A 16,762-nucleotide genomic window follows, 5' to 3' on the forward strand; every position below is an offset into this window, starting at 1 on the left:
TTCTGATTTGTCCCTTTTGCAATATAGCTGCCAGACTCTTGGTTGTCTAACTGTATTAATAATTCCTTAATTTAAACACAAAAACACATGCACAACCCTTTTTATGAATTTTACCCCCAAGAGTTCTAAAATGTTTCTCCATTAAAAAGCACATCTCAGCACATCCTGCTGTTCTTAGAGCTGGAGTGCTTTCCTCCTCCCAGTTCCCCATCAGTCTCCTATGGACCATCGGACTGAAATTAGCTATTCATTACATGTGGAGGAGCGCTGGCTGGAGCAGAGCCCTGCAGAGAAAGACTGCCATTTTACATGTCACTTTCAGAACCAAAGCATCTGCTACCTTACTAATATGTATATTTAATGTCTCTGCATAATGTTTAGAATTATATGGTGTTCATTGCCTGTTTGTTCTGATATTAGGTGCTCTTAAGTAGCATTATTCTAAATTATTCTCTTTGAAAAATGTGGGACTTTTTATTAGATCTCTTCCCTGTTGTCTGTAACACAGGATCCAAATGAATAGCATACAGAATATGAAGACCCCAAAAAATTATGAATCAGAGTTAAGGTAACCAAATATAACAAGTTTCTGGCTTGCAATTACTAATAATTTACTTCATATTCTAGGGTCCTAACTCCTCAATATAGTTTTACATTAGGTTGTAGGGTCTGGATAAGGGGGTGTTAAATTTTTAACAGCTGTTAGTAAACCAGAATATTGGAACTGTTCTTCTGGAAAATCTGTACACTTATGTTGAAAGCCGTATTTCTAGCATGTCTCTCTCTTATCAGCAATTAAGTCCACATTAAAGATACATTTTTTTTCTTTAAATTGTGGTGGTACATGTCAATGAATAAGCCTCTGAATAGTGTGGGAGGGGGGAGAAGCTTTAAGCTATATAGTCCTCATACCATAAATTACAATTGCTTTTGTTCATTAACCTTCATACTCAGCAGGAAGCTAAGAATGTTCAATATTTAAGAATCACTATGAATGAGGCAGTATGATACTAGTTAAACCTAAGTGATACTAGATGTACAATAATGAAATAATGCATGTGTTAACACAGTTAAAAGTGTGACACTTTTATGATGGGCAGCAGAAAGGAGTGCAGGCTGATATAATTTAACCATAAAGAATATTTCAGGTTGGAAATCATTATAACCTGGAAAGACAGGCCAGTAACATTGTTTTTATATTGATGAACAGAACTAGTTCCTTCCACTTCTGAGGAGCAAGAACCATTAAGGTACATCTACTTTCTGGCACTTTATCACAACTCCAATTTTACATGTTATTTTTTTTAACATTTATCTTCCCATTAGGAAGCATGGTCCAGAGAACTAGGGTTCCTATTTGTTCTAGCACAATGCCTAATACTTAGTATTGATGACTCATTAGATATTTGCTGTGAATGTATGCACACATGAATGACAGAAATAATCTGAGAAACAGTAGGAAGTATCACACAAACCCACTGAAGTAGACAGAACCCATCATCAAGTCAGAAAAGAGTTGGTAGTGACCAGGGCTTCCAGGAATAAGTTAGCTTATAGCATTACTAATGTCAAGATCTGAAACTACAGAAGCTTCATATATTTGACAAATAGTGTGGCACCTACCTAGCAAAGATTTTAACAAATAAACCACTATAACAACATACACATACGAGGGAAAACTAAAACTGGAGGACTTATTCTCCAGCACTATCAACCTGTAAAATTTAAGATTAAAGTTACTACTGCTATTGCATAGTTTAGTTAAGACACAGGTCAGCTGATGTCCAAATTGCTACTAATGTCTCATTTGCTGGTAACAGTGACTAAAGTTTTTTTTTAATATAATTGCTTATATTAGGCATATATTCTGAACTACAGACCTGAAAAAAACTTAACTGATGATACACCACTTTAATCAGCATTTCAAAACATAAAATTAAGTTGTCAATGAAAACAACTGCCACAAACCAACAACCTTAGAAAATATGCTTATTTAATCAACAATGATTTAAAAATGTAATCCCTAACAGTTGTTTAAACTATGCATAACTAAGTTTGCAATACTTATCTGATTTAAAGCAAAAGCACATCTGTTTATGAGTAAGTAAATGTAGTCTGACAGCAATTTGGAACATCTATCAGAAGGAATCAACCGCCAAGCTTAATAAGCATTATTTGTATTCCACATAATACTCTATTTGTTCTTCCTAGCTACTGCAGTAATAAAACACACCCAAACTCATTTAATGGGCACTAAATTCAATGTACCTAGGCAAAACACTGAAAATTCAACTTGGATTTTTCCCAGCCCATACAGCCCAACTTTTTAAAGTATTACCACCATCTGGTTACTAGTCTGTGTTTACCAAAACAGTAGCTGTGCACACATTTCTGTAGCAGCTGTGGTCAAAAACTTTAAATTGATCCATTTGGCTAAATGAAAACTCTTCAAGGGAAAAACAAATATAGTATTTTGAATATATATATACTTATAAGAAGTTCCATTACTGGTTTTAATAACATTCCCCAAGGACAAATATAGTAAAATTTTAAGTAGCATTTGAGACATTAACTTAATTACTCATATTTTTAATCATTTATCAAATGAAAGAAGGTCCATAGAAGTCAAGTAAATTACCCAAGGTTAAATAACTAGTTAGTAGCTGGACTCTGTCCAGAACATAGTATCCCCCAGTCTCCATACAAGGATCTTTTCACAAAATTGTTCCAACCAAATCCTGGGGTGGTAGGAATAGAACTGTATCAAGGGAATGTATCATTTAACAAATCCAGGTTAAAATTATTTTAAGCACTTTCTTAAAATATAACAGCTCATCATAAATTATGGAATCTGACATATTTGTTTGAAATCTATGGTAAGAGCTTAAATATCCTGTGAAATTTATAAGAAATATGTTTACAAACTATTCCCTTTCATTTTTCACATCCTCCTCCCAACCCCTCCCATAAAGTTCAAGTCCACAAACCAACCATATTACTCTGGTCAAGAGGCTAAGCTATTATTTCAGAGCCAAAGGTAATTTCTTAGCTCCTCCATACATCCTAATGTTCCCCTTTCTAAAATAATATAATCATATGCCACACTGTATGCTTTCTTGTAAATAGAAAGCCTTCTCCTAATTAGAACTATCAAACTTCCAAATGATCCCTTTCCCCCTAAGAAATAACCTAATTCCCAAATATAATATAGAAATTTTATATGCATTGCTTAGAGAGGGAATAAAAGGCAATAAAGCCAAATATACTCGATATAAATCTTTCATTGTTATAGTACTAACAATTTCTCTAATAATACTTAAGAAAAAATTTCAGAACATAATGGGGACTGTTTTAAGCTTAAGTTGACAAGCCACTATTCTTGCTTTGACAGAAATGAATTGTTTCCTTCTTTCTTCCTTTTTCATGATACCTTTTTCATGCCATCTAAGAAGAAAAAAATAAGCTAACAATCCACCAAAAACCAAATATGTGTCCTACTCTTCTATCTGTAATATTAAACTTTGAAGGGAAATAACTGAACATTAAATTATTTGGTGGTAAGGGCATTAAAAGGGGTGATTTGTATTTATAGGTGGACTATTTTTTGCTCTGTTGGCTTCCTTATTCCTGGTCATTAATTTTAGAACATGAGAACCCAATCAAAAACTCAAACTTAAAAACTTCCTTACATCATATCCAGGAAAAGAAGAGTTAGTATCAGTGGACAAGACTTAAAACAAACTGCGGATAAGTAAGTTAATATCATAATTATTGAGACAAATGTACAACAGGATTTTTACACTTTTACATTCATCATTTATAGATGCCTCTCAACAAATATCCTTGTACAGAGTTGGTAACAGAGCAGGACAAGCAGTATTATTCCAATTTGACAGATAAACTCATTGAGGTTTATACGACATACCAGGGCCCTAGGCTAGTAAGTGAACAGTGAAGCTGTGACAAAAACCCAAGTCCTCTGGTGCCAAGACCAGCAATCGTTCCAAAATACTGCCTCGGTTCATTTCACTAGTTTCAATTAATTGCAACAAGAATAATACAAAACTATGAACAATGCCTCACTCTGCTCACCTACTGTTTTTGGTCTTCCTTTCTCTCCTCCAACACTCTAAGACCCCGGTGGTTTAACTTTGAGCCCGTTATCAGCCCGAGAAGCCAGGCATGCACTGCACACATGTGAAGATTCTACAAGCTGAAGCCCGAGGTTTACTGTACACAGGTGGTCAGGATTCCAGTGAACCACTAGTGTGTACACAATTCTTCCTAAATTCAAACCAACACAGGCTGAAGCTTAATTTACTGTTTTGGAGAAGAGGGAAGCAAAATTGTTTTGAAATTCTCTGTGAAAAACAGCCTGTTGTATTAGAACAAACAGCAGCTTGTTCCTATCATTCCTTTGTTTGACAAGTCTGGGCTGGTTAGAAAGGTCATTTATGCCTCAAAGCATCAAATTAACATTTGAAGACATGAATTTTAAAAATGGCTATTTGCTTCTGTTCTGTGAATGGCTAATGTAGTTCAGAAAAACAGAAAGGAGGAAAATCCACTACAGTCTTAGCCAAGTACCAAAAAAGACTAAAAAACAATAACAAAAACAGAAAAGGGAAACACAAAACTTTCCTAAGGCAAACTGAACACTGATTTTATGTCCATGTTAACACATGCTGACTATAGCTTAATTAAGCCTCATTCTTTAACAGAATAATTAAGAAGGTAGCTGAAATTGCCAAACTTTAAAGCAATATGGGGGAAAAAACCCCACTAACTGGCAAATTACAAGGTTCTTCCCTCTCATCCATAACTCTTCTGTCCAAACATCAGCAATGACTGTACAGAATAAACTCCCAATTTATTCACTACTGTCTTTTCAAGCACAACATCTTTTACTTAAGTTCCTATATTATCTTCTCAACACAAGTCTATGTCACTATATATTTGAAATATAAGCCATCATTACTAACTACAACCTTCAACTATATAAGTATTCACTCAAGATCAAAAAACACTTTGGTTTCATTGGAAAGATCAAGGGATGAAAAGTATGAAATTCACTGTACAGTCTTACAAAAGTGGTTCATTTTCATTACAGCTTGCTTTCTACAGATGTATACTGGGAATACTACAAACCAGCTTCTATAATATTATGGGAAATACAGGACTTAATATAATATTTAAAGTTAATATGTAATTTAATGAGATAATAAAGACACTATGGGAAATAAAATTTGAGAATATTACTAATTTCCTGAAATACTACAGAAAATTTTTATAAATTTTTATAAATTTTTTTAAATGAGGAAAATTATAAAACATAACTACAATTCAAAATAATCTTTAAAATGCAAAATTCTTTTAAAATAATTATTTCATATTCTATGATGTTATGAAGTTAGTTCATATAACCATGTCTCAATGATGCTGCTTCCTCAAGCCACTTCCCACCTCTCCTCTTCTCACTGCTTAACCCCTTGCAACCTGGCTTCCATTCCAAGCATTCCAGGGTCAAAATTTTCTTGGGAGTAATTAACGATCTCATAAATGCACAGCACAAAGGACTCCTCTCAGGCTTCTTTCTCCTTGAGCTCTCTACAACATCAGACACTACTCTGTAAAAACCCTTTCACTTAGCTTCTGCAATACTGCATTGGCATGATTCTCCCCCAATCTCTCAAAACACCTTTTTCTCAATACCATTCACTTTTCATGGATCTAAATGATCCTAAATCTGAGTGCCCTTCATGCGGATTGGCCCCAATGCACAAATCCTGGGGGTGCCACTCACACAAATGACAGTATGACTGGTGCCTACTAGAGTTCAGCAGTGACTCTGTCCTCGGACTGTCATCAGGCCTTTCTTACCACAGAGTAAGCCTTCTTCTTCTTGGACAACAGCATCCATTGCCTCACCTTCCACAAAACACACACACACACACACACACACACACACACACACACACAGCTCCCAAGTCTGTATCTTCATCTTGGTTTTCTTCTGAAGACCAGTCCTCCTGCTCAGGTGTTTGCTAGCTATCTCCATGTGGACAATACATATTTACATCCACCGGTACCTCACTCAACTTATCTCCTGTCAAAACCAGCACCACACTTCCCGGTCACATCAGACTCCTTCATCGTCCTCATCTTGGCCACAGTAGATCTTGGCAAGGCGTTTCTCTACATTCTCTGTCCTATCCATTGCCTCACCTTAATTCCCAGTGCCCTTTCTCTAAACCAGTCTCCACTTCTCACCTTAACAGATGAGCCCCTCGCCTCTACCACCTCGCCACTCCACTCTAGACTGCCATTAAAGCACAGGTAGGAGCACTGCATTCCCCTATGTTAAGACTCACATTCTATGTGAAATCAGAATTGTGACTATATTCTGTAGGAAAATTGAGGGCCTGGGGATTGTGGCCCTACCTGTCTTCCACTCTCCTTCCTTTTACATTCTCCACCTCAAGTTTTACAGCCCACATTTTATAAATGTTGTCATTGTCTATAATAAACCCAGAAAACTCAAATATTCTTTAATTAATTGCCCATATAAAGAATTATTATAACATATTTATATGAAACAGGTCAGTTCTGATGTGTATTAATTAGCCATGTCAGTGTACACATTTCCAATTAAAACCAGCTGATTAGTTCAACTGTTTATTTCTAGGTTTACTTCTTAAAATAAATTTCATTTAAAAAAGCAAGAGAGTCATGCCACTTGACTAAGGCAAGAAGCACATCATCAGTCTTTCTGTGACGAACCCCAACCCCCGGCATGAGCAGTGGTTCATACAAACTAAGCACTTAATAAAGGTCTCAGAATCTGAACCCTAAAGCAGTGGCAACACTTGACTGTCCCTCTCACAAACAGGGGTTGCCTTTAACTGACATTTCCCAGCCATCTCAAAACATAAAATGATAAAGATGTAAGAAATGAAGTGCCTTCTTCTCTGAACTACTGAGAATTAGTTTTATCACAGTAGCTAGGGGCCTGTAGTAAGTCATTCACAGCTGACTCTTCCTCATGAACACAGTCAGCCAAAGTGAGAGGCACAGGCCAGTCTTTAAAAAGCATGGAGCTATCCTGAAGGCAAATAGGAGAGGTCCATGACTGAGAGCATATCGGAAAGGGAAAAAAAAAAAGATTTAAGCAAAAAAACCTGTAAGCCAAAGCAACAGAGGTTACAATATGAAGGTACCTAATGAAATAGGACCATGTTCTCCATCCCTTCAAATATTTCTGACATCCCTGTAATTTTGAAAAATAAAGTAGCCTAAAGAGAACCACTAAAATAGCTTTTAAAACTTGGAAAAATGACTACAGCACGAACTGCAGTAAGCAGAATCAAACCAGGCTAAGAACTTAAGTTCACAGTAGCATTCATGCCTGTGCCTTACTCCTTTCTGCAAGAAATATGTGACATTTTAATAGCTGAGTCAGAACAAATGTCTTTTAAAAGATTAAGAAAGTTCTATGTAAATTAGAGCTCCCTTAATATACTGCCCATTGTAGCTGTGAAGTCTCCACTGATAATATTAAAACAAACAGGCTCATACCTAACCCATCCAGGAGCCATCATCCAGGTACACAGAAACTAAGGAAGCCATCCATCTTCAGTAGCTGGAAAAAGAATTCTCAATATGGCCGAAGTGGTATGGACAATAAATTTCCAGTTTTATGAACCGAGTCAGAAAGAATCACAGTAAATATAAAAAGTTTAACAATTTAAGATAAGAATTCTATAAAAATAGTTGATTACTATTAGAAAAGAAACGCATACCTTGGAATACATATAAACATCAAACTTAAAAAATATAGACAGTTTAAATATTTTGCAACCACTGCAGTAAAGATTAGTTCAAGCATGAATCATTAAGGGATGCCAACTCTAGGAAGAGATTTTAATGAGGAGCAGGATATTTTCTTGGTCTTAAAGTAACTCCTCACAGATCTCTTACTAGTTCCAAGGGTGAAAATAATAACCATATAGTGAAGAAACTGGAAAACACTTTGACCAAATAATGATTACAATTAATACTACCCATGAGGGGCAGATGGGTTTCTTGTGCTTCCAGAGTGACACTCTGAGAAGGACCATATTACTTATGTAGCATTTGGGCTGGGAATACATAGCCTGAATCTAATCATGAGAAAACAGGAGAAAAATCCTATATAAGGAATGTTTCATAAGAAAAAGGGGGAGACTCTATTCTTTAAAAATGTCAATTATCACAAAAGTAAAGTCTTTGGAAATATTCCATATTAAAGGAGGCTAAAGAGACAAGAGAACTAAATGCAATACCTGACCCAGACTGGATCCCATTACTGAAGGAAGAAAAAAAAGTCCTATAAAGAATACTATTAGATCAAGTGACAAAATTGGAATATGGACAGTAAATTAGTTAAGTTTTTATAAGTGTCAAATTTGCAGAAGATGACAACTGTAGTGTATCTGCTAGGGCTTTGTAAGACAATGTCCTCATGGAACTCACTCCCATGTGGCTCAGAAAAAATTACTGTGTGTGGGAGAGGGGTGGGGGTAAGGAGATAGAGAGGAGAGGAAGGAGGAAGGAGGAGAGAAAGCAAGACAAAAGCACTCAAATGATAAAGCAAACTGGCTAAAATGTTAACAAGTGAATAGAGGCAAAAAGTTTACAGATATTCTCTAATTATTATTATGTGTATAATTTTTTCTGTAAGTTTGAAATTATCAAATTAAAAAAATTTAATATAAAAAGTTTATATGCATCACTCCAGTACTCTGCCGCTTAGTTTGGTAAATATAGTGTTTGTATTTATATAGCATTGTGAAAACCAGACTTCATCATATTATCATCTTAACAACCTTACACATTACACAATGACCTGAGCAGCCTTACTGTGTCACAGAAGGTACCTGTGCCAAAGGTTTTAAAAGCAGCCTCCACATTTCCATAGCTAAATGTAAAAGAGCAGATCCTACAAGGCATAAACATATAATAACAAAATAGAAAGAAAGAAGAGCTATTCTGTTCACATCACCCCACTGTTTAAAACCCCTAGTTATATGCTTATCTTACTGGACAGAATGTAAAGTTCAGGCTCCCTAGCTCGATACACAAAACCTTTCAAAATCTGAGGAAGTTTACCTCTTCCACTTTACTATCTACTGCCACCACACCCTTAACATTCCAGCCATGCTGATTATAAGCTTTGTGCCTTTGCACATGCTGTTCCCTCTCCTGGAATGGCCTTCTCTGACGGCCTTCTCTTTCTGGTGAGCCCTTCCTCAAGCTTCCTGATTAAGCTTAATGCCACTGCGTCTGTGAACCCTTTCCTGACTCTCCCAACAAAAGTTATGTCCCTACTCCTGGGATGTATGAGTATGTCTCTCTTTCCCTGAGTTTCTCCATAATTAGAACATGAGGTCTCTTGGAGCAGGGATTGTGGTCTAGAACTGCAGTGTCTTCCAAGCACAGTGCTCCATGAACGCTGACTAGATGACTAAATTAACTTTTCTAACTAGAACAGGTCCAACAGTAAAGAAGAGCTAACACTTGGAATGCTTATTTTGTATCAGACACTACAAGTATACATGCTTTGAAAATATCAATTACCCTCATAACAACCCTAACAGGTAGGTTTTTCCTCTATTTTAACTCTCTGAAACTGAGATACATCAACGGTACAACGGATTATAGTTAAGTATACAGGATATTTTCTATTAGTGGTAAAGCAATGGTCCTTCTTATAATCAATGGTCTTAGTTTTGATAAAATGATATTATTCCCAGATATTCCCTAATATTTACAGACCAGAAAACTGAGGCACCGAAGAGAACTTAATTAACTTGCTGAAAGCTGCACAGAACAAGATTCAATCCCAGGCAGACTGACTCCAGGATCCGCATTCATAATCCACTTCTCCCCAACAAGAATGATCCCAAGCATGGATAGGCTATTGGCACCAGAGCTGGAACAAATCTAAAAGGGAGGTTTTCTCTTTGACGTTACCATGACCCTGGGAAATGACCAGGATGAAGCTCAAGATTAAAGGTAATGAATTAAAACGGATCTTGAAGTGCCTGAGGAGAGAGCCAAGAGTCCTTGTCAGCATCTGTTCTCTCTGAGGGAGGCCTGGGTCTGAGTCCTGGTTCCTTCTCTATGCCCTACCTCAGGAGACATTCTCCACATGTTTATGTTCTCCCTTAGGTTTGTCCTGAAGTTCCCAATAAATATGATCATAATTCTCTCAGAGCTAGTAATTACCAAAAATGACCTAATCAAACCCTCTGCCTTATATCTTAATCCCTGTAACATCATCTCCGGTAAGCAGTTATCTAGCCTCAGCTCAAATACTTAAGCAGTTCCTTTTATTTTTAGAAAGATGGAAAAAGATACTCCTTACATTAAAGTTCATCCCCTTCTAATTTCCACTCCCAGTCCTACATCTGCCCTCAGAACCCGCACAGCTAATTTTAATTTCTCTCCTTCATGACAGTCCTTGTCTTTCTTTGAAAACTATAGTCTTGAGATAGCAACTCATAACATCCTGCCTGCTTCAAAAATTTACTATCACTATAGGTAAGAGAGGCAGAAACAGCTGGCAGTAGTGTAAGTATAAGCAAAGTGCTAAGAAAATACAGAGAAAGGGCAGCTCATTTGTGGGGGACAGAGGGTGAGGGGCAAGGAAGGAATAAAGGTTCATAGAGGAGGTGGCCTTGGAGGAGTAAAATGCTGTCAGCCAGTGTCAAAATTCAGTATTAAACTGACGGGAAAATTCATAACAACAAAAAGCTCAACTTTTAAACATATGAAATGTTTTTGGTTTCTAATATTCTTGCTTTCATTTTATGATTCTGGGCAGAAGACTCATTGGCTTGTACAATTTGTGCAGAGCTGAATGCATAGATAACCATCCTACTGACAGTGGAATGTAGGGTTGGAATAAACAAAGTGAAACTTACCATCTGTGTGGTACCAGCTGATTCATAGCAATATCACTTGCTGAAGATTTTACTTGTATTCTTTACTAACAATAAGTTGCTTCAGGTATTTTGTTTCTATTCATCTAAGGCAAGAAACTAGGACAAATGCAATGTCTATAACTGCTTTTTAATAATCAGCGGCCAAGTCATTCTGGTCTAATGTGCTCCTCCCCACACACAATCCACCCCACTCCCCAGCAGCCTCTGCTCCACTGCAACTTACAGTGCCCAATACCATACTCTCTCCGTGAGACCAGGAAAAAAAATACACACTTTGTTAAAATACTAGAAGCTGCTCTACAGAGAACATTAAAAAACCTTATTATAAATGATCTTTCCTTTCACCTGATGTTAAGTGAGTCACTTACTGGTCCAGGAGCAAGTGAAATGTCTATAACATTGTTAGAACCTTTAGATACACATCCCATAAGAAGCTGGGGCACTAGTATAATTTTGTAGGTCTTTAACACGATCCATAACCTAATCCTATATTGTCATTAGACTATTTGGTGATCTCTAAAGCACTTGTTGGCTTCTTTGTATAGTCTAGTTCTCCATCAATCAGTTCAGTGTGATATACCTTTGAAGCAAGGATAACAGAATTTAAAGATTACTATTGCAAATTAATACTGCTGGTACATGTAGTTCCTACAGACCATAAAAATACTTGTATAGACTTTACAGTTTTCTGAGTACTTTCCAATTCACTTGACACAACAATCTTGTGACATATGATCCTCATTTTACAAGTGAAGAAACTGAAGTTTAAAGACATCAAAGTCTCTATGGACACTAAGAAGCAGAGCTGGATCTCAATCCAGATCTTCTGACTGCAATTTCCAGGATCTTCCTATTAATAAAACCATGGTTACCTCTAATCCAGCTGCACACCTGACTCTAGCCCCGATCAGCCCATTCTTACAGGTCTTCTTCTGTAATGAATCCAACCAGACAGAAGTAGCTGTATACTACCATTGTCCTGAGGGGCTTTCAGACAGGCTTCTAGTGTGCGGATGCAGAATGACAGTCCAGACCAGCGGTGTCTAATAGCACTTTCTACAATGATGGAAATGTTCTACACATGAGCTGTTTAATACAGTAGCCACTAATCATATATACTTAGAGCACTTGAAATGCGTAACTGACGAACCGAACTTTTGATGTTATTTAATTTTAATTAATTTAAATTTAAATGTCACATGTGGTAGTGGCTACCTTAATGGGCGGCACAGTTAGACCCCTGATGACTGGAAGCAGAACTTAATGTTAACATCTTAGTATTGTAGCCTTAAACACAAATGAAAAAGAAAATCAAATAAATAGTGAGGCCAGAGCACAGCACTGGCTCATGTGAACTAGAATGGAGCCAGCAAAAGTAATACAATCAAAAGATAATTACAGAATAATCTTTCCATCTTTGTAAACTCTCCGGTCAGCCAAATCTATTGAGTGACTGTAGAAGTCCGGGCTGCTGATGGTATAAACTATGAAGGGCAAGGAACTCAACTCTATGTTATAGGACACAGTGGCTTTCCTGGGAAAAAAGAGCTCATCACTCTATATGGAAACTAATCCAACTAAATTATAAACAGGAGCTGATAGATGTGAAAGGCAAGGTGTCTTAGCAAACTAGGCATATTTCTTGAATTACAACACTTCACCCACACAACGAAGAATTCAAAGGAGTATCTTAAAGGCCATATTCTTGTCTCTGTCCTTACAGTAAGTATCACATCCATATTCCTCCCATCATCCATACTACTTCCTTCTGAAATATTTGTTTCCGTGTCTTACCCTGTCATTCATTTTGCAAGGTACTAGGAGGTTTCAGTTAAATAGAAGTGATAGACTTGTTTGGCATCAAATCCTTCTTTGTGTTAAAATTATCGAGATTTTTCAAAATGTGTCATGAACAAAAGCAACTGTTGTTTTCTATTCCTTTAGCTTTATCCATGTTCAAAGCACCTTACCGGTGCTGATAACAGAAACAAACTGCAAGTCAAGAGCATGGGGCCTTGGTTCTCTCTGACTACTAGATGTTTAGCCCTCTACACACCAACTTAATTTCTCATTCCCTTAGTTTTCTCATTTGTAAATTGATATGATGATTAGATCAACCTCTAAACTAACTTCCAGCTGTAAAACTCCACCATTCAGTGATATCCTCAATGGTTTTCAGTTGGGTTCAAGGTCATTCTTAGAGCCTCCATTTAAGAAAATCACATATTTGGCTTATGCCATAGCAAAAACTGTGATACGTACAATCCACTTGAAAATTTTACAGATCAACAATCCACCCATTTTCCAAAATTCTGAGTATACCAATTCTTTAAGAATAGAAAAAGACATTCATTTCTAATATTTCTAGTATTTCAAAACACAAATCCTTCCTAATTGTGCATATTATAAAGTACACTTTTAAGAAGTAAGGATATACTCACTTACACTGTTAACAACCTGGAACATTAGGAAAAAGGCACATGCTAATATGCACCTTTTTGGATTAGCTTTGGTTTTCACTTATCTTTCAAACTCTACTCACACATTGAAGTCACAGTCTCTCAGACAGTCCTTCCAGCTCCTGTGTTCTACAGTTCTGAATCTGTTTCCTCTAACAGTATCTGAAAAAGATATTCATAAGAAAAGAACAAACAGCTTTTCTACCTATGTGAAGGCTTCACTGGGAACTTGGATTTATTTATACTCAAAAAAATCCACTTTTAAAACCGAACTTGAATAATTTCAGTTGGCGTTTAGTTGGCACATTTGAGTAATTTTAGTTTAGAAATCTTCTTAACCTGTTTAATGTAGATAATATGTACTGAGGTAGGACACTCTAGCAGAGACAAGAAATGAGTGCCTTGTGAACTGAATCTTTTCCATTCCTACAACTGTGTTCCATCCTAATTTCACCTAATCCACAGGCCGATGCTAACAAAGGTAAGGATCCTGACTCCTTCTGTCCATCCTTCTCATTCATTCTCTTCACACCTGCTCGCTTCCCTCAGCTTCTGTTCTTTCACATGGGCTTTGTGTTTTTCTAGTCTTAGTAACTTACCTTTGACGACCTATCATTTCAATTAATTCTATCTTGCGATGCAAGTGTGACAGCAGGCTAGTGCTAGTGGGCTAAGTGACGCCAAAGAAGATAGCACAGCTCAACTGTCAGAGATGGACCTAAAGGGAACAAATCTTTGACACAGTCTCTTTGGCATGAGGTCCTAATCACCTGGCTAAAAGGCTACCTGCTGGTCACTCATCACTTCTGAGAGAGTCAAGAAACAGGATGCTATCACACCTCCAGGAGGAGATCAGACGTGTATGAGGTATATAATCAGCTAGGAGAAAGTTCAAAAGCAGCATGATAATCAGAGCCTGAGGCTCCTGGAAATTACTGCTGGATTATCTAAAATTCTTAAAAATTTCAAGAAGTCTCACAGTTCCTGGGGGGGGGGGGGATGAAGCTATACGAAGAAAAGTTTCACTGACAGGGAAATCCCAAGGGTAACCAGAGGTGATTCATCTTCAGGGGGCCACCATGAGGTATCAGCAGGTAGAACAGCAAGCACTGTGAGAACCAAGCCTTTCCGCTTCCTTTCTCTCTACTCCTTCCCAGCATTTGGACTCACTGAGCAGCAAAGGAATGCCTTTTGTTCTATAAGCTCATGTGCAGAGAGCTTACTTCCATTTGTTCTTTTGTTCCCAGTGATTCCTAGGAACTGCATTCTTCCTCTACCCAATCCATACATAAGAAGGTTAGACATAGATTATGATCTGTGCTTTTGGTTTTACAGTAAAATCAGACTGCTGGTATTCCAAGCCCTGATAAGCTTATCTTGAATAACTTAAGATCCCATTACCTTTCATTGGTAAATTTTTTATGAAGGCTTTTGCCCTTAAAGTTCTCAGTTGTTTAAAACAAATCAAAAAAAAAAGGAAGAAAAAAGAAAATTCTTTCTGGGGTAGAATGTAGCAAATACGTTAACTGACTCGAGCTCATCCAGCAACACATACTGAAAGATGGCTTTTAGGTGACTAGAGATGCTATCTCCTAACTGTGACATCTACGAGTTGTAGAGAAATGGGGCCCAGAAACTTTATGCGGCCAATCCCAGTTCTCACTTCATATCCATCCCAACATACAAAGATATTATTATATAGGAATCAGTAAGTAGTTCTATCTTAAGTAGTTCTGTGCCATACATTTAAATAACACTTTTTATAACATTCAAAATACCTCTAAACTAACTTAAAGACTTCATACATTTCAGCTTCTAAACTAACAAGCAAAAGCCTATTTGAGCTCCACCACATTAACTTCTCTGTTTACCACATTACTCCAGAAAAGCCTGCAGAAACACAGAAAGTTAGTTCTGTGTTCCAGCCATAGAGAACAGCGAATGAGAGAATGGGCTTTGGAGCCAGTCAAACCTGAGTTCAAGTCCCAACTCTGGGATTTGTTAGCAGCTCTACATCCTTGAGCTCCCGATTTCCTATAAAATGAGGATTCAAACACCATCTATTTTACAGCCTCCTTTGAGGATTAAGGTTTGAATAAAATAACGCAGAGAAAGGGATTAGCATAGTGCAAAGAACAGAGTACAATTTTTGTTGTAGTTTCTGTTACTTCTGTCTCTATCACTAGAAGTCTTGGTTCTGTTATCCTGTGACGCTATTTGCCATACCCCCACCTTCAAGAAAGTCTTCTCTTGGACTAAACCCAGCATTTCCAATCCAATCTAGTCTATATAATCAGGTATCTCACCTACTTAGAGAAAAGTGCCAAATGAAGCATTATTTGCTCTGTTTCACAGTCACAAATATTATTAAGTGGCTCTATCATAAATGTGCAACTAGTTTTAAGGAGAATCACATGAGAAAGTCTGGACATATCAGCCAGAAAAACAAGTCAAGGGCAGTTCCTACTATGCATAAGTTAATTGCATCATCTGCAGAAATGAAAAATAGCATCATAAACCACCAACTTTCCAACCTTCTATCTAGTACAGGAATGTACTGAGACTGGAACAATGTCCTGATTTTAACTAACACTATTCCAATAATAAACCTATATACTACTTTCAATTTTCATAAACTAGTCAACTGACAGATCTCTATACTTGTTATTTTTAATTTCTATTGTAGTATGTCTTTCTTTAAGCCATCCAAAACTCTTTAGGGAAAAAGAATATAAAAATAAGCAAAGAAATTTTAAAAATCAATTAATCAAAAGAGGTAGAGTATTCACTCCTCTGAAACAAACACAGCCTTATTTTATATACCTCCCAATCATATTTAATGAGCACAGCAGAGTTCCTTCATGCTGAGTTCTTCAGTTTGGGGGTTGTCTGTTGTATAACTACTGTAAGGCATCTCCTCTTTCACAGAGGAAACAGAAGTCTCCCACTGTTAAATAATTCGGTCTGAGTTAATAAGATACTCAACAAATAAAAGTTAAAATCCTGTATCTTCAAATGTTAAAAGCACAGCTAATCATATAGAGCAAAAGAAAAAAGGATCTCAGCCACTCTACCCACCTGACCTCCCTGATGAAGAGCGCAAACTTAGATGCAAATCCAAATTCGATTCTTTCCTCGTCTTCACCCACCACACCTAATTTCATCACTAAACACTGCTCTTCATTTCCACTGCCCCACACTAGTCCAAGCTAATATTGGCTGAACTACTGCAACCACCCTCTTCACTGGAAGCTTTCTTCCATGCTTGCCCTTACCAACCTATTCTCCACACAGCAATAGGAGGGTGGCCGCCTACCG

At 37.1% G+C, this 16,762-nt stretch overlaps 1 protein-coding gene across 2 annotated transcripts in view; it reads right to left on the reverse strand.

Moving 5' to 3' along the window:
* Positions 1-16,762, reverse strand: part of ZSWIM6 (zinc finger SWIM-type containing 6) — a 177,696-nt gene that overhangs the window by 94,198 nt on the left and 66,736 nt on the right. Inside the window, exon 1 of one of the 2 annotated variants that reach the window (XM_015240739.3) lies at positions 13,528-13,598. The exons of the other annotated variant lie outside the window; for it this stretch is intronic. Coding sequence (XP_015096225.1) covers positions 13,528-13,531 — 4 coding nt within the window. The 5' untranslated portion in view covers positions 13,532-13,598. Of the gene's footprint in view, positions 1-13,527; positions 13,599-16,762 lie in introns of those variants that run through there. 2 annotated transcript variants of the gene reach the window in all.

This window comes from Vicugna pacos, chromosome 3 (genome assembly GCF_048564905.1).
Source record: "Vicugna pacos chromosome 3, VicPac4, whole genome shotgun sequence".
In the NCBI taxonomy this organism is placed as follows: Eukaryota; Metazoa; Chordata; class Mammalia; order Artiodactyla; family Camelidae; genus Vicugna; species Vicugna pacos.